Here is a 19,216-nt window from a genome sequence, read left to right as displayed (position 1 = left end):
ATCACAGCTCTCTGACAATTGCGTCAATATTTACGTCTCTTCAGTGGTATTGCCGTATCGCGAACTGTGTGAATAACTGGGAGACAGTGGTATGTTTCTCAGAAGTAACAAGCATTTACAAAATACACAGTTTGATTGATGAATTGTACATTGATTGTCGGTTTAGTTTTACATTGTGATCATGCTAATTGTGGACGACATACAGACCTGTAACCTCATTAATCCAGACACCCTGGATCACGGACGTCTTCCTTTCTTTCCAATTACTATAAAGACTATTTGTATGAACACTGGTCAGTCCGGAAACCGAGTGTTCGTTAAAATGGATTAGGTTCTTCTTTCAACATAGCTTTCAGCTTTGTATTAAAAGGTTCATAAAACGTGTCCAGTAGGGCCTTCGTCTTTGCTAACATTGGTTGTGACTTTGTTCGAACTTTGCCCTTGTTAATGATGCTTGCGTTTGCTATCTTCTTAATTTCCGATCGGCTCAACGGTGCTGAAAAACAGAACACAACAATCTTTTAAATCAAGGTGTTGTAGCTGTGGTGTGTTTGTGTTTTGCTTTTGCCTTGAGAACATAATTCGAAAATTTAAAAATGGGAGTGTCTGGTTCACAACAATTTCAGTTATGCTACTGCAAATTGAATCAGATCATGGGCGTTCATCACTTTGGTAAGCTCATCATATGGTCATAGCAGTGACAAACGACAATGCGCTTCTTGAATTTGAATCAACGATCCATGTGCAGGAATCATGAACGGGCACTGCCCCATCAAGTCCTGTTATGAACTGTGGCGAGGTTGTAAAGTTTGGAACCAGCACTGACGCTCTTACTAAATGTATAAATGTCTTCAAGTAATATTTGTTTAACGGAGATATATATTTGCAAGAAGAACAACTGATATTTTCCACAAAGACACTCACACGTTACCACGTGTTAAGCATTATAAAGAAGTTGACATCCAACAACTCTCTTCCTTATCTGTATCACTTCTAAATGTCATTTGACCCGTGAAGGTCCGGGTTGGAATTGATCTTCAGCAACCCATGCTTGTCATAAGAGACAACTAACGGGATCGGGTAGTCAGGCTCGCTGACTTGGTTCTCACATGTCATCGGTTCCCAATTGCGCAGATGGATGCTCATGCTGTTGATCACTGGATTGTCTGGCCCAGACTCGATTATTTACAGACCGCCGCCATATAGCTGGAATATTGCTGAGGGCGTAAAACTAAACTCACTCTCTCACTCTAAATGTCATTTAAAGACCTTTGATACTGTATCGCAATACTGTTTCTAAAACAATTTATTTAAAAGAAGTAGAGTATATGGCAGCTTACTCCTTGGAAAATCTAATGAAATCAACACTTTATCCTTTCTTCAGTCGTTGTACATTTCTCAAGTTCCATAACTTACATTTGCAGGGACATATTACAGTCTGTACGGTAATATTAATAACTATGAATATATGACATTTACATAATAATGTGTCATCTACAAATGAGATATAAATGGTAACACATTTTACATGTACGGGATTCAAATCATTAAAATGTTTACTTACAGACTTCCAAAAATGAAAACATTTTTTCAAGCGTCGCTTCTGGTTCCTTCGAGAAGTTTTCCAGAAATGAGACAAAGATCTGTTTCCGTGGAAACGTCTGGAACCAGTCTTCAAGGTACACGGAATACAACCCCATTCCGACTCTCATCTAAGAAGATGGAGAAACAATTACTAAAGCTCAATGATACATGTAAGAGCGGAAGAGTAGCTTAGCGGTTAAATCGTTCGCTTCTCATGCCGAAGTTCGAGTCCTCACATGGGTGGAAAGCGTGAAGCCCATTCGTTGCGTTCCCCCGACGTGATATTGCTGTAATATTGTTTAAAATGGCGTAAGACCATACTCACTCACTCATTCACTCACACACTGTTGTCAGTCGGGATGAAACGGTATACCGGTACGTCGTGATTGTTCATGCAACGACACCTATTCGATATCGGTTTTGTATTGATACACAACGATATTTTGCTGAAATAATTACTATTTATTCCTTGACAATCCCATTCCATATTTTGTCAGCCAAGTGATCCGTAATAAGCGTGTTATGTTTGCTACTAAAATAGCAGCGAGAAACGTGTCTACAGCTACCTGTTTCTTTGGAACCGGCTCTGAAATATTCAGTCAAGACGTTTCCTCATGATTTGACGTGAATATGGACATCGCGATACGTATCGTAAACTATTAATAGTATGACTGAAAAGGTTGTCGTCGATTATTTTGACACTAAGCAAATACAGTTCATCAATTGTGGTTGTTGGCGATCTATAGCCCATTTTATACTGTATTGTCCTAATTTGAAATCTAAATTTAAAGAGAGATGCTAGTTTTAATTCTTGATACTGCGATATTCTAGTTGGTTTTACTGTCCTTCGTCGACAGGTTTATATAATTTAATTGTGTTTATTATGAATTTATAAACTTGAAAGTCACGATATGTCTGAAATATTGCCAATGTGACTATAAATTTTAACTCACTCACTCATAGTGTCATTGAGTTCTTAATGGTACTTACAGAACTCATTTCCGACAAAGTATTATCGTAAGCACATTGCCGTACCCCGTGCTTCTTAAAACAGTCAGTGTACATCTTGGTTTCGTTGACAACATGTTCATGAAACGCCTCCGGTGTTCCATCGCCAAGAAAATAACAGTAACTGGAATATAGTCTGTAACAGAGGATGAGGAAATACAACAGTTGCATCACTTGTGAGGAAATAATATTAATCTGCGTGCTTATATCTACCAGAATATCTGCAACAACGCATATTTCAACTAATTGTCTCCGATGACAACCTGTGTCTGTGACAGTCAGTTGAAAAAAAAGAATGAGAGACAGATTTTCACACATGCTAACAAGTCATTCAGTGATATGCAGGGCATTTTCTATTTGCATGGTTGCTGCATAATGCCTCCGAGCCACGCTGACACAAGATCCCCCCATGACACATGATCTAGCCATCCAATCCCCTGGAGGCCAAGGGTAACGTAGGGGGGCACGCACAGTAGGCCGGTACTCACCTGGACGCTGGGTCCCTTAGCGTCAATATTATTTTGGCATCTGGAATCATATATCTTAGGTAATGGGCATTCAGGATCCTTGGTTCCTGGCAGTTCTCATTACCAACATATTCCTGCCAGTGTCCGTTGTCCGAAAAGGTAGATGGTGAGTGATCACCTAAAACGAATATAGACCATATGTTATCGTAGTTATTTTGGAACTCTTTAAATTTAGATTTAAATGATAGTTCCTGGACTTTGGTACTGTCAGTGTAGTTATATGTGACAATCAACGTGTATATAAACCTTCCTCGCCATGGCAGTCAACGCCCAAATCAAAACGAATATTTACGGCAGTCACTGTTGATGACAGCCAGAGTCTCTGTGTCACAGTCACCGTTTATGACGACCAGAGTCTCTGTGACAGTGAACGAATATGACAACCAGAGTCTCTGTGACAGTCAACGCTTATGACAACCAGAGTCTGTGTGACAGTCAACACTGATGACAACCAGAGTCTCTGTGAAAGTCAACGCTGATGACAACCAGAGTCCAGAGTCACTATAAAACCAGACTCTCTGTGAAAGTCAACGCTGATGACAACCAGAGTCACTATAAAAGTCCACGCTTATGACAACCGGAGTCTGTATAAAAGTAAAAGTACTGATATATGACAGTCAAACCTATGTTGAGTCCAACAAGTTCATCATGCAATAACATCTGCGACAGTGAGACATTTGTGTCCAGCACTGGCACCTATGTATACACGCACGAGCATCTAACTTACCACTTGTGACCTACCTATAATCATAGGATGGTAATCTATTATCTTGGAGGTAAGGTTCACCGTCCGCTCCACTTGAATGGTGCTGTTGCGGAATCTCAAAGCGTAATGATCAAACGTTAAACCTGTGAAAGGAAATGGAAAACTATGACATTATGGTTTGAAAGAATACGGAAGTACGTCCGATGATGACAACCAGAGTCTCTGTGACAGTCAGTTCTGATGCCAACCTGGGTCTCTGTGACAGTCAATTCTGATGACAACTTGGGTCTCTGTGACAGTCAATTCTGATGACAACCTGGGTCTCTGTGACAGTCAATTCTGATGACAACCTGGGTCTCTGTGACAGTCAATTCTGATGACAACCTGGGTCTCTAGTCAATTCTAATGACAACCAGAGTCTCTGTGACAGTCAACGCTGATGACAACCAAAGGTTAAATCGTAGTTTCATCTTGTATGGATATAGCGCTGCATATCTGACAATTCGCCTAAGGTCTATGATTCTTTGCTACATATTCCGTCGATGAACAGAACTAAACTACATTATATGTCGGAATACGACCGCTTTGGTAGCACAGTAAATGAAGGAGAAAAACAACAGCGTCAGCTCACACACTCTCATGACCATAAACTCAAGTTACATTGAATAAACACTTACGAGGTCTATATTTAGGCGGAGCGTCTAGAAGCCTCTGCTCTGAAAAGAAGAACGTTACACAGTTTAATTAATGTGGCTATACTTCAGAGCATATTTAATATCTATAGTTGACGCGAATTTAGTGGATATGCCGATTTTTACCCTAATTGAAGTGTATGGAAGAAAACCACGTTTGACGCATGGGAAAGCATACTGATATCACTTGCAACTTCCTAGTTTACCATATCGTAACGTGTGTTTAAAACTGAATAATTGCCTTACCTTTGCATGTGTTTGTGACGGACAAGATGTGCTCACCTCTTCGCTAGCACCTGTTGTGATTACTTTTTCAAAATGGTTCATAAACACATGCTTATGATATAGTCGGTATCGACAAAGGACATTTCATATGATTATTGGAATGTTTTATCCCTTTATTATACACGATGGCTGGCCCTAATCAGTCTGCGTAATATGGTTTGTAAGCAGCATTGAGAAAGTCTGTAACTAAATATATCAGAAGACGAGTCTAGACCAGATAACCAAGTGATCAACAACATAAGCATCGGTCTACGCAGTTGGGATACGATGACATGTGTCAACTAACTCAGCGAGCCTGACCATCCGATCCCGTTAGTCGCATCCTACGGCAAACACGGATTGCTGAAGAGCAATTTTAACCTGGATCTTCACGGGTAAAATATGTCTGTGGTACGGGTATTCTGGCACGGGGATTGATAGGGCAGCTGATGACTGTAGCTGATATGAACATTTCAGTGGAAGATCAACTGACTGACTGACTGAGTTTGGTTTTACGCCGCTTTTAGCAATATTCCAGCAACATCACGGCGGGGGACACCAGAAATGGGCTTCACACATTGTGCCCATGTGGGGATTCGAACCCGGGTCTTCGGCGTGACAAGCCAACGCTTTAACCATTAGGCTACCCCACCGCCCATGGAAGATCAACCGACAAGAGCGACTGACTGGGTGCTTTTTACGCCGCTTTGAGCTATATCTTCTTCACATAACGACCTCCAAATTTTATAAGGGAGAAAAGCCCGAAGTAAAGCAAGTACCAGGCGTCAACCACGTTAATGCACGAGTAGGGTGTCCATAATGAAAAGATCAATGTCAGAGCAAACCTCACATTCGTACCCCCAGCGAGCGGATCCTGGTGTACCATAAACCGTGGCGTTAAAGCCATCCGTTCGTTCATGGCCATACTTACTATACCGCCCCCTTGACAACCAGTGAATTGCCGAGTAGGCAGTTTTATCGGCGATGTCGGGATGGGTGGACAGTTTGCAGAAGAGGTCAGTGGTTCCGCACTTTGGTTGTCCAACGATATAGAACACTGGGATACAGCGGATTGATGAATAGATGTCGTCCGAGTACCTGTGCCCATACCAACACGGGTTGCGGAAGTTGCCGATGTACTCAGGTCGCGGCTGTAATAGATTATGAGTGAGTGAGTATGGTTTTACGCCGCTTTTAGCAATATTCCAGCAATATCACGGCGGAGAACACCAGAAATTCACACATTGTACCCATGTGGGGAATCGAACCCGGGTTTTCAGCGTGACGAGTGGACGCTTTAACCACTAGGCTTCGTTCAAAGGATCAATGTGTCTCTGTGCCGTGGATTTTCTACTGATTGCCTTGTTTACCATGTTGAAGAATTGTTAATTAACATACACGAAGTTCATATAATTACATGACTGTGATAACAGATCTATGTCTTCAAATACTTTTCTCAAATTATCCTAAATCAAAATGGGAACAGAGTAATAAATGAACATGTGAATTAAAATTCAAGACTGTGTTTGACTTCATATCAGTTTTGTTATTTTGTCGATAATCCTCACCAACATGCCCTTTTAGATTATGAATTACCCTGCCCTTTCTGATTCCTAGGAGAAAGATATTTATATTATTTTGAATTAAAGTTACGATCAAAAGCTATGATGAGGTTAAGGGTAGAGACAGTATCATGCTGACGTCAGCCACCAAACCTATGAGTGAGTGGGTATGGTTTTACGCCGCTTTTAACAATATTCCAGCAATATCACGACGGGGGACACTAGAAATGGGATTCACGCATTGTGCCCATGTGGGGAATCGAACCCGGGTCTTCGGCGTGACGAGCGAACGCTTTAACCACTAAGCTATCCCACCACCCTCCAAACCTGATGATGATGATGATGATGATGATGATGATGATGATGATGATGATGATGATGATGGGAAGAAGAAGGATATTTTAGAACAATAATGATTAATTTAGCTATGACGCGCACAACTCCACACATTAACAGGGAACACCAGCTAGGTTAAGAATCTTGCTTTGAGGGAGGATATATATTTGAGATTGGCAAGTCACTCCAAAAGGTTACTACGTATCTCACAGTGAGTGAGTTACAATTTAACGTCACATCGGTAATATCTCAGCCATACACTAAGAACAAACATATTTGAATTGTATAAAATCCTGTCGTCGAAGGACAATATATTAATTTGATATCACATATCATATTTAAAACCATTTGAGAGTATATGTAACACACTGTCAATAAACAACACAATATATAGGAGTGCTAGAGAACGCTAACATCCACAGGAAGGCCACCATCTAGGGACCTCATTATGACGGAATTACACGTGATCGAACTGTGATCGATGACATATAGGGTTATGCGTCAGCATTGGTATATAACTGGAGTACTGTTCAAGAGACGTTAACCCTAAATCCCCATTCATTCACTGTAGGTCTACAAGAGAACTGGCAGTCCTGAACCATGCTATTTCCACTTTCGCTGAAGCTAAACGTCTTGGCCAAATTACTGTGTTTTTACTTTGCCAACCCGAACAGAAATTCTTATTCAGATGCATTTGTAAACACACCCGCAAGACGAGGAGCACAACTGGTGCCCATGGCCATGCCTTAATTCTCGTCTAAACATTTTAACCTGAAGTATCTTACCACCAAGTGATGTGATATAATACTTCTCAAAAGGCTTATTGATATTTGGACTGGATATTGCCCTAATTCTCATATTGCGTTATATTGCAATAATTTAAGAGATACTGAAATACATATTGTGATATATTGACTGGAAGGTTTCTGCCCAAGTGCGTACATCATAAATTCATAATAGCTCTCTGTGTGCTATCGTCTAAGTTACTGTTGCACCATACTTTCAGGCTTCCCGTCCCCATTGTGTATGGCTGTATGCCAGTGGTGTACAGATAAACAAAATGATATAGAGCCTTAATGTAGAATGTTTAATTAAAGTATTGCAATAAAGTTTTGCGAACATAATGATAAAGGTAATAGTATAACATGGTTCTCATGGTCAGTGTTGTTTGCTTCAATAGAATGCACAATGTAATGTATGTCAGTGATTCATCCATGTGTTATTGAACTAGAGGTGTGACGATACAGAAATGTCATGATACGATACGTATTGCGATATCTTGGAACGATACGATTCGATTCGATGCATATCACGATATGCTATCTTTAGTTATTTTCTTTCAAAATGTATATTTTGATAGCAAGTAACAGTGTAAATTTTGACATAACCGACAATTTCTGGTGAAAATTAATAATTGTAAGGTCAACGATATATATCACGATACGAAAAAAAGTATCGATATATTTATCGTCAGATAAAGTATCACGATTATCGATACTACGATATATCGTCACAGCTCTATATTGAACTATTGCAAAATGAAACAAACACATGATTTAGGTGATCTACTGTAACTAAGATCCTTGACTAGAATGTCATTATACAGTCCTACAAAATTTATAAGGCTTAGGCCTTTATGATAAATAGATAACATATGTCTCATTGTGAAACAAGCAAAAATACAAAATAAGGTTAACTGTGAAATGGTCACTCAGAGCCAGAAGTCCACTAGTAAGTCCAGTAACAAATTGGTCCATTTGATGCCACTTCATTCCTCCAAAATGTCACATGTGAAACCATTCAAACCCATATCTGGTACTTTTAGAGTCTCTCATAAAGATACTTCCACCTGTAAAATGTTACACGAAACCAACAGAAATAAAAGTATATTTGGCACTTTTAGGGCACAATTTGTTGCTATGGAAGTCAAGGGCAGATAATTCAAAGGGGGCTAACTCTGGATTACCCACTGTTGCAGAATCTGAACCATATCGCGATACTGTACCGGTATATACCGGTAATATTGCACAGCCCTAGTTTATATATATATAGGGCTGTGCAATATTACCGGTATATATATATGTGTAATATCATTTGGTACTGATTATTTTGCTGGAATCATCGACATGTTGCGACCACGATGTTTACCTCAAATGTGTACAGTACAGGCATATAAGTCAACGCATGGGATAACGGAAAGTGCGCGTTTTGTCATTCTCACTCACTCACTCATTCTCACTAACTCATTCACTCACTCACCAGCATACACAGTCCACCTGGTACTTACAAAACTGAGAATATCAAATCCCGGTTTAGTCTTCTCCCCGGGTCTCTCTGGTCCAGGACATATTGGTCTGACTGTTGGGGTCATCCTTCCAGCCTTCTTATTGGACATAGTAGTGGACTTCCATACCACGAGCGTCGATAATAGGCACAATGTAAGAATAAAGATCCTGATATGCCACTGCAACATAGAAACAACACACTTTAGGGTTTGCAGATAACTAACCAAGTCATCGTATCCAAATTGCGTAGATCGATGCTGATACTGTTCATCACTGGATTGCCTGGTCCAGACTCGATTATATACAGACCGAATCCATATGTAGCTGTAATATTTGTGAATGCAGCGTTGAAAAACAAGCAAAGAAGCCCCGTGCAAAATAGCCCCTGCATTTTAGAGTGAGTGAGTGAATTTAGTTTTACGTCGCCTTTAGCAATATTCCAGCAATATCACGACAGGGGACACCAGAAATGAGCTTACCACATTGTACCCATGTGGGGAATCGAACCCGGGTCTTCGGCGTGACGAGCGAACGCCTTAACCACTAGGCTACCCCACCGCCCCCCCCCTGCATTTTAGAACAGTGGGGATACGGTTTTGTTTTGTTTAAGAGAGCGGCGTATTTGTGATCATGAGTTGAATATGTGGCAAGTTTGTTTGACATCATTTCGATGTCATCAACGGAAACCACACCACCACCACACACACCCCGCGTCCGCACACCCCGCGATGATGAGGTGACAAACCTTTCAGATTTATTGCATGATCATGTGAATACCTTGTAAAGTCCACACAGTCAAGTACGAGTATAATATGTTTAATGGTGAACCTGTCCACTTAAATGAACCCACGAATCCGTTGGTATATGGCCAGATGGTGGCCACATGAATACGTGCAAACACCTAGTTGCGGGTACAGCAACGTGCAGTGAACTTGGACAAAGTACTGTGACTATATGTCCCAGTCCACCCAGCTGTGAATGGGTATCTAGTTAGGATGAGAAAGCCACAATAACTCGGTGCGCCTAGTGGCAGCAAGAGTTGTATACTCCCCAGGGAGTTGAGATTGATAATACGATGTGCCGTTGAGATTGACATCCAATGATCGAGGGGAAAAATACCATATCCTATAATCATAATATTAATAAAAATAATATAAAAAAATCACAAGGGATACAGAAGGGTGTGTATTTGTAAGTCTGGTCATCATCGTAAAATGACCTCATTATGCCTTGGCTGACACCACAAGTAGGTTTGACCGATTGCTGGTTTAAATTCATGAAGTATACTTCTTCCTTGGTGTCCCATCGTTTCTGCATAAGAACCCGAGTATATCACTTGTAAGACTGTCTGACTGACTGAGTTTGGTTTCTCGCCGCTTTTAGCAATATTCCAGCAACATCAACGGGGACACCAGTGGGCTTCAACATTTTGTTTCGAACCCGGATGTTTGACGAGCCAACGCTTTAACCATGCATCCCACCGCCCTCACTACAAGGCAATGTACGTGATAACGGTACTGTTAACGGTTTGTTTAAGGATGTTTGTACTGCATCACCGCCCTACATGACATAGTAATTAACAAAAGCAAAAGACGACGTCACACTGGTCCGTAGAAAGATCATTGTTAACTTCTAATGTGTGTCGTAGATCAATGCATAGTTTGCGGGAACACTTTTGACAGATGTCGAAAGTATTAAAAAAGTTTTGTTGAAGTTGGATCAGCATCAAACAATCTACAGGCATATTGTTTACGTTAAAACAGAAGGGACAAATCATAAAAATTTTACTGTAAGCAACTGTCGATGATTCGTCCAACTGGATCGAGGAAAATACGATTTTCTAAATGCATCGATACCGCACAATAGAATCCCATCGACCCCGCGGTTCAAGAGAGCATGAAATTTGAAGAGTGTGCCGAGTACAAAAGTCGATTGTATTCGTAAACAGATGTTACCGTGCGTGTTATGTTACCGTGCGTGTTATGTTTCCGTCTGTGAAGGTTACACATAGAATACATACAGCAGGTCTATTGTATCTTTGGATGTTTAAGAGAAGGAAACTATTCTTAGGCACACGGTCACCGGATGAATGGTCTGTTTGGGGATGTAATCTCATCTTATTCCAATACATTGCATCTGCATAATATTTCGTGGTTCACTAGGCTCCCAGGTCATATGTTGTCCCTACACAGAAATCCATGTGTCCACATCTGTTGTCTACAACGCTTTCATAAAACTCAAACAGCCTACGATACTGGCCTACGGATATACGCCAGTTCCCTCCCCTTCATGGAAACAGTTTAATAAGCGCTTGGCTTAAAATTTTATTTATATCTATGATCTTTCATGACAAAAACACTTGAAGCATTTACATCTGCGGACAGACTATACTATGTCACGTGAAGTCACATGAACCATTTCCAGTATTCAGTCCTTCAAATGCTAGGATACTGTCTTCTGGGCAACTCTTTCTATCTCCAGTGTTCTCCAGCTGTCTTCTCAATCGATTGCGCATTACAACAGCGATACCAGTTTAAAAATTGTAGATGAAACAATGAATAAGATATGTTTACCATTAATACCATAGGCCGTGTCATAGTTACATAACTTGTTCAAATCATTGATGCATTATTATATAATATCTACTGTGGGAGAGTGAGTAGTGAGTGAGGATGATTGTACGCCGCTTTTAGCAATATTCCAGCAATATCAAGGCGGGGACACCAGAAATTGGCTTCTCACACCACACATTGTACCCATGTGGGGAATCGAACCCGGATCTTCAGCTTGGCAAGCGGACGCTTTAACCATCAGGCTTACCACTTTGAGGGAGAAGTATGCATGATTAATAAATCTAGAAATATAAAACGTTCCTCGGTAATCACTGTGACAGAAGTAGTAGTTACATCACCTCAACACGAGTGATTGGCTTGGTTACCTCACAGTTTTGTGTGGCTTTGAGAATTGACACGAGGGGCGGAGTTGTCAAATTCTCCTGTCAATCAAAGCCACACAAAACTGTAAGGTAACCAAGCCAATCACGAGTGTGGAGTGATGTAACTCACTTGTAGCATACTTTGACGTCACAAACTGGATGTGAGGTAAATTTTGAATTTCCCACCACTTTTCAGTTTGTCCTGGCGATAAAACAGCAAATAACGAAAATGGCGAGTTCGAACACGACTGATTGTTAGGATACTGATATTGACGACATTACATTAAGTCAGATTGCCTCGGCCATGGAAAGTGAGTGTGAAGTTTTCAAAGGTCTGTCAGAACTGTCCTTATCTCAAGTCGTAGAAAACTATGACATCCATTTGGAAAGCATGGATTTTGGAATCTTTGAAATTGACACAAACGCTGTTTTGGAGGAAATAGATGATAGTTTGTGCATGAAAGAAAATTTGCCTGTCTCCAAAATGGAAACAAATGATGTGGAAACAACGCCTGCCCGTCCATCGGATGAAGCAAATATCAGATTTCCCGAACCTGTCAATGACGACGATGTGAAATATCTTCTATCAGAAACGGAAAGTGTGAACACAAGAAAGAACACGAGGTTGGCATTAGGTGTTTTCAGTGGCGTGATAATAGAAAAATGGACTGCATACCTGATATCAAAGATTTCACTGTTGATGACAAACAATTGGTTTTCCACCAAGCAAATGAATGTTTAATTTCCAGTTATTTGTGTCTGTTTCTTTTCGATTATTACTGTTGGAATAACATGTAAAAAAATGTTGCGAGTCATTCATTGCCGTTTGTGGGCGTGACCTGTGTCAGCTAATGACTGAGCAGCAAGGGTAGGGGCTTACAAAAGCGTGGTGTAACTATAGGTTACACCACACTTGGGATCAAAGGCACCGACGTCAAAGTATGCTACAACATCTTTTAAACGGTCTTCACGGAAGTGTCACTGGGCGGTACAACCGTGACGACATCCTGAAGGCGCATGCCTGCCATTTGAGCGCCGACGTAGACGTCATTGTATAGTTCAGGGTGACAGCGCAAGAACACACAGGGGTTGTCGTTCTTCGACCCATGAAATTATTTAACTATTTAATTATTTAATTGGTACTAGTACAAGTATCTGTATTGGTAGTGGTAGTAGAGGCAGTAGTAGTGGCAGCGACAATAACAGCAGTAGTAGTAGCAGTAGATCTAGAACTAGCAAAGTAGCTCTAAAACTGGAGCAATGTGACCCACGTTTATAAAACATGTGAACTAGTTCCTTGTTGAACTAGTTCCGTCAGTCTATGAGTGAGTGTGTGAGTGAGTTTGTTTTACGCCGCTTTTAGCAATATTCGAGTAATATCACGGCGGTTGACATCAGAAATTGGCTTCATACATAGTACCCATGTGGGGAATCGAACCCGGGTTTTCAGCGTGACGAGCGAACGCTTTAACCACTAGGCTACCCCACCGCCCCCCATCAGTCTATGAATCAAATGGGCCCTGATGATGGTTACCCTGTCATGTAGAAGACTACACACACTACACATACCTTCGCATAGGAAATCAATTCGTGTTGCAGTATAGATGACAATGGACACCAACAGCTGTTTACAAACAAGAACGGTAACGCGCATCGACAACCATCTACAACACAGTCTGAATGTAGTAATATGGACATATACCATTAGAAAGCGAATCTACATGCACTTAATTACCTTTGGTCAGGCGGACGTTTACAACATGCTAATTAACCACAATGGCCAATGATTACTACTCACCTTCATTTGATATCAAGCTCGGTAGCACAAATGGCTGATGCAGGTCAGTTCCTCATCCCGTGAAGGCTGTCCATTGATGGAGGGTCCACGTCTTCATTCCCAGCTTCCGTGAAGTTGTATTGTGTTTATATGCTGCTTTATACACCTATCAGGTCGAAGGGTGTCCCGCTGCATCTGTCGCCATGGCAATCAACAGAACCACGTGTCTGATGAAAATGGTGACTGGATCGATTTTCAATGCGAACTGTTACTGAATGTAGCATTTATTAGAAGCGGACTGTCTCAGCGCATTGCATCTCTAATATATGGAGAGGCAATACATGCATAATTATACTACTCACACTTTGCTAAGGATCACAAAAAGTCCCAACTATACTTAAACATAGATTAATAATTTGAAATTGTATCCATTCAAAACTGGATAAATAGTAATATGGTAATCCTTCTGTAGGCAAACAGCCACTTTAATCTAACCTTATACACTTGTTACATGAGTAACCATAACAATGGTTTTCATGGCACCAATCAACCATTTTGCAAATCTTGGAACGAGTCATTGACAAGTACACAACACCTGTCGATAACTGGTATGGGATCCACAAGATGCAGTGACATACTGAAACCTAGGATCCATGCTTACAATAAGCTTAGATATTTAAACCAAATTAGACCCCACATCATAGTTCTGTTGAATCAATGATTTGATCCTTAGCAAAGTGTGAATAGTATAGTTAAATAAATCGATATGCATTGTACATAACTCGTGGTTCTTTTTCTCAATATATTTCATGTTCCATATTGTTTTATCGTTCACAAAGGCAACATATCGGGTAGGGCTGCAACGGATACAGATCACGAATGGTATCAACCTGTTTCGTCTAATGTTTAAAACAGGTAAACAGTAGCAATTAGACGACCCAGGCATAGTCAGGATTGAGTGACTTTGCTCGTTAGACGAAGTAGGCATGTGGACCAATCCATTTCAAACTTAACAGGGGTGTTACCACAAAATAAAAACAAAGACAACATATATATATTTCATAGTATATTTTTATTATTTATTATTTTACTGTACTTATTTGCATATATATCTTACACATTGAGACTTCTTTGCTTAAATGTTCGTCTTTTGCACGACGAGGACCTTGGTCAACTGCCACATACTGTCGGCGTCTTGATGGTCCACGTCTGTTTCCTCTCTGCTGTGCAAGTTTCACCACAGTTGTAGACTCTTCCCTCTTGATGGTCCACGTCTGTTTCCTCTCTGCTGTGCAAGTTTCACCACAGTTGTAGACTCTTCCCTCTTAATGGTCCATGTCTGTTTCCTCTCTGCTGTGCAAGTTTCACCACAGTTGTAGACTTTCACCACAGTTGTAGATTTTTCCCTCTCTTGATGGTCCACGTCTGTTTCCTCTCTGCTGTGCAAGTTTCACCACAGTTGTAGACTCTTCCCTCTTGATGGTCCACGTCTGTTTCCTCTCTGCTGTGCAAGTTTCACCACAGTTGTAGACTTTTCCCTCTTGATGGTCCACGTCTGTTTCCTCTCTGCTGTACAAGTTTCACCACAGTTGTAGACTTTTCCCTCTTGATGGTCCACGTCTGTTTCCTCTCTGCTGTGCAAGTTAAACCACAGTTGTAGACTGTTCCCTCTTGATGGTCCACGTCTGTTTCCTCTCTGCTGTGCAAGTTTCACCACAGTTGTAGACTCTTCCCTGTTGATGGTCCACGTCTGTTTCCTCTCTGCTGTGCAAGTTTCACCACAGTTGTAGACTCTTCCCTCTTGATGGTCCACGTCTGTTTCCTCTCTGCTTTGCAAGTTTCACCACAGTTGTAGACTCTTCCCTCTTGATGGTCCACGTCTGTTTCCTCTCTGCTGTGCAAGTTTCACCACAGTTGTAGACTGTTCCCTCTTGATGATCCACGTCTGTTTCCTCCCTGCTGTGCAAGTTTCACCACAGTTGTAGACTCTTCCCTCTTGATGAGCTGAATGAAATCAAATATATTCGGGTGGCATGGGTGAATACCGGGTAATGAATATCGTACAATAAAAAGTCAGCGGTTGATGTAACATTCAGCTAAACAATAGCAAAATACATTGTTTGACAATTAAGGAAGACACATGGATATCAACTTCTTTATTACACAACGTTTCGGAGTATCTCCTTACTCCTCCATCAGGTGAATGAATGGTATGAGACAGATAGTATATATATGTACATGTAAGAACAACAAAAGTAATAAGACAACAATGATGTAGGCTAAACAATGGAAGCCAACAGTTAACTGGCGTTGATGTGTGATAATCAAGGGACAAATGGAAGCCAGCACTTAACAGTTATTTAGCACTGAATGGACGCCAACGCTAGTTAATTAGTGCTGTTTGACATGTTAAACCAAGTTAGCAGCGTTAATTTAGTTAGTTGGTTGGCATACTTCATACGTTAGTTGACATGCTTAATTACATCTCCTTCTCCCCTTGCGCTTGTATATACTTAATTTACATATCTGGCTTCCTGTACATCAATATATACTGTATTGGTCACTATGATCATTATCCACCTGACGAAGGGGCAAGAACTCACCCAGAAACGTTGTGAAAAATAAATCAAGAAGTTGTTATCCATAAGATTTGTTTTGTATTAACTACAGCAACTTCTAAATGCCTTTGAAGAATTTCAGCGTTAATTTGTCATGACAAAGACCAATGACCAATTGCCAACGACCACTGTCAAATTAGATATAAACAGTGTTGACTTTCATCCTGTCTGGTGTGGATACAGTCTATATAGCATATCCCATTTTGATAAATAACATTCAAATTCAAGAAAAATACTTTTTTTTATAAAACTGATAAATTTCAATTCTATTGATCGCGAAAACGAATTAAATTCACGAAGGGATGCGGTTCTATTCACCGAATATGCCAGTAACATCATTAATATTGGGCACAACTGCACCATTTATTGCCCTCTGTGCATGTTTCATCTAACATAATACCAACATTCAAATAAAGATTCCCTTCAAAATTTGCAACTTTTCTAAACTCTGAACGACTGACTGACTGAGTTTGGTTTTACGCCGCTTTTAGCAATATTCCAGCAACATCACGGCGGGGGACACCAGAAATGGAAACTCTGAACGAAGAAATGATATTGTACTTGATAAAAAATACCACTACGTGTGTCAACACTATCAATAGGCGATATTAGTTTAACCTGTAAAGAGACTCAAACAACATTTTATTGATTACGATCTGTTTGTAAGGGCACCAATGAGCTTAATGTCACGTAGTGTGACGTCATGTGTCACATGAAACCACAGAATTGGTCGCACCACAAACCAATCAATATTTACGGAGTCCAAGTGTAAACACATTGGGAGATATATTTGCTCAAACACCGGTTCCTACATCATGTGGTACGCTTCTTAATCTGAATCACAACTCATCGGTGGTCTAAAAGATACAGTGTCTGTACCGAGGGTGGATGTTTGGAGGTTCGATCCCCGACGGCGTCAAACCAAAATGTGTTAAATGATTGTTGTCCCTCTGCGTGCTTTATTATCAGGATAAAATCGGGCCTATTCAGCATATTATGTCTGTGATGTCCAAAACAGCTGCATCGTATCTCAATTGGTCCGCACTGTAAAACAGGACTGGTACAGCAGCTCTCCACGCGCACGCGCGCGCACGCACGCGCACGCACTCACGCACACAGGCCCGCACTCACGTACATACGCGGCCACCTCGATACAACGATACATTCAGAAATAACCACGCCGCATGCACGCACGTTAATATTGACAAAAAGTAAATAAAAGGTCTGTCCGAGTGGGTCACTATAGAACTTTCGTACAATCTCAGAGGATTTTAAACATAGTGTTTCGGAATAAATGTCTTGAGATATCATTTGGACTAATGACGAATAAACGAAGCATTCGGTATAAACGTTGAGATCGAAAATATAATGAGGTGAGGTGAGGTGAAATTGGTTTAACGTCGTGCTTGAGAATATTTCGCTCATATGACGACGTGCATGCGTGTGTATGTGCGGCTGCTTGTACTAGCCCAGACTGAAGCTGGTTTTATAGTGCTAGCCCACTGAGATACCATGCCGCAGTGAAGCATGAATACCCCACTCAGACACATTATACTGACTCCGAGCCGACCAGTCCTTGTTGTACCCATTAATGCGAAAATATAATGAACAATGGGATAGTTTAACGAAATATTTATAGATGACTTTGTCAAACGTTTAAAGTCAAACGATACTATTTGGACGAATCATTAGCGGAATAAGCAAAAAACTTGTATTTAAAATACCACAATTTAGAAAATATCTAAGGTAGTTTTTCACTCTTTCATTTTAGGCATTTTTATCTATTTTGTATGGAGCATTACCTGTTAACTTATCTCCCTTGGACGTGCCAAAAGAATATTATTGATGGTTCAGATTACCGATTTATCTTCATCGTGTTTCTAGATTTGTCAGGTGTATTATCCATGCTCGTTGGTTTGACTGAGGTGATGAACTTTAAAGGCTTACATCACCGTCTTCCCAGATCGTCATATGACTTAAACACTATTCAAAGCGGATTTAAGCCATATGACCTCACTTACCTAATGCGAACACATTCTCAGTTTTCTAATCTCATGTGTAGGACATTACAGATAGCGATGTGTTATGGGGATTGTCCTGCTATCACAAACAATCCTTGATAAATCCCGCAGATCAAATAGGCCACCAGAAGGTGTGGTTCCTGGGTGGCTTAGTGGACAAAGCGTTAACTGGACTCGCCGAAAGCCCGGGTTTGAACCCCCATATCGCTACAGTAGACCTAGCTAATAGTGACTCTCATAAGCCTTTGTACAACTAGACAATATGTAAAAACATTTCTATGGGAATTGGAGTAAAGGTAACTGATATTGGAATATTATTATTATTAAATTAGGTACTTTTTGATGCCTACATGTTGCGACCGCCTCCGTGGTGTAGTGGTTAGAGCGTCCGCCCGGAGAGCGGAAGGTCGCGGGTTCGATCCCCGACCGCGTCATACCAAAAGATGTTAAAATATGGTACTTGTTGGTCCCTGCCTGGCGCTCGGCATTAATGGGTACAACAAGGACTAGTCGGCTCGGAGTCAGTATAATGTGTCTGAGCGGGGTATTCATGCTTCACTGCGGCATGGTATCTCAGTAAGCTAGCACTATAAAACCAGCTTAAGTCTGGGCTAGTACAAGCAGCCATACATGCACATACACACGCATGCACGTCGTCATATGAGCGAAATATTCTCAAGCACGACGTAAAACCAAATTTCACCTCACCTCACATACATGTTGCCGAAAAGTTCTGTCTAGAAGGCACAGGAACGAAGTACCATTTGTTATATTTAGGATTAAACTTTCTGACTAAAGTACAGATTCCAGAACTTTGATAGGTTGAGTCCCATCCAGTATTCGAACACTCGCTCTCAGAGTGAATCAACTAATCGCCAGCCCACCACTGACAAATATGACA

General features: G+C 40.8%; 1 protein-coding gene across 1 annotated transcript; it reads right to left on the bottom strand.

The window, feature by feature from the left end:
- Positions 1-114: 114 nt before the first annotated feature.
- Positions 115-14,030, bottom strand: LOC124255512 (carbohydrate sulfotransferase 15-like). Its single transcript, XM_046689448.1, has 9 exons — positions 13,698-14,030; positions 8,967-9,143; positions 5,713-5,932; positions 4,503-4,541; positions 3,861-3,968; positions 3,081-3,237; positions 2,575-2,728; positions 1,565-1,712; positions 115-496 (listed from the first exon to the last, which is right to left on the bottom strand). The coding sequence occupies exons 1-9, from the start codon at positions 13,701-13,703 to the stop codon at positions 318-320; spliced, it is 1,188 nt and encodes a 395-aa protein (XP_046545404.1). The 5' UTR covers positions 13,704-14,030; the 3' UTR covers positions 115-317.
- Positions 14,031-19,216: the final 5,186 nt, after the last annotated feature.

Source organism: Haliotis rubra, unplaced genomic scaffold (assembly GCF_003918875.1).
Source record: "Haliotis rubra isolate DU_JTF1 unplaced genomic scaffold, ASM391887v1 Scf601, whole genome shotgun sequence".
Classification (NCBI taxonomy): Eukaryota; Metazoa; Mollusca; class Gastropoda; order Lepetellida; family Haliotidae; genus Haliotis; species Haliotis rubra.
The sequence above is the reverse complement of the archived record's forward strand: the minus strand, read 5'-3'. Positions and strand labels throughout refer to the sequence as shown.

Bases quoted from the DNA above. Each gene is read 5' to 3' on its own strand.
- LOC124255512 (XM_046689448.1), bottom strand. The intron at 4,542-5,712 runs GTAAGTATGGCC...TCTTCTTTTCAG, and splicing joins GTTGTCAAGGGGGCGGTATA to AGCAGAGGCTTCTAGACGCT. The intron at 497-1,564 runs GTAAGTAAACAT...TCTGTTTTTCAG, and splicing joins GTTTTCATTTTTGGAAGTCT to CACCGTTGAGCCGATCGGAA.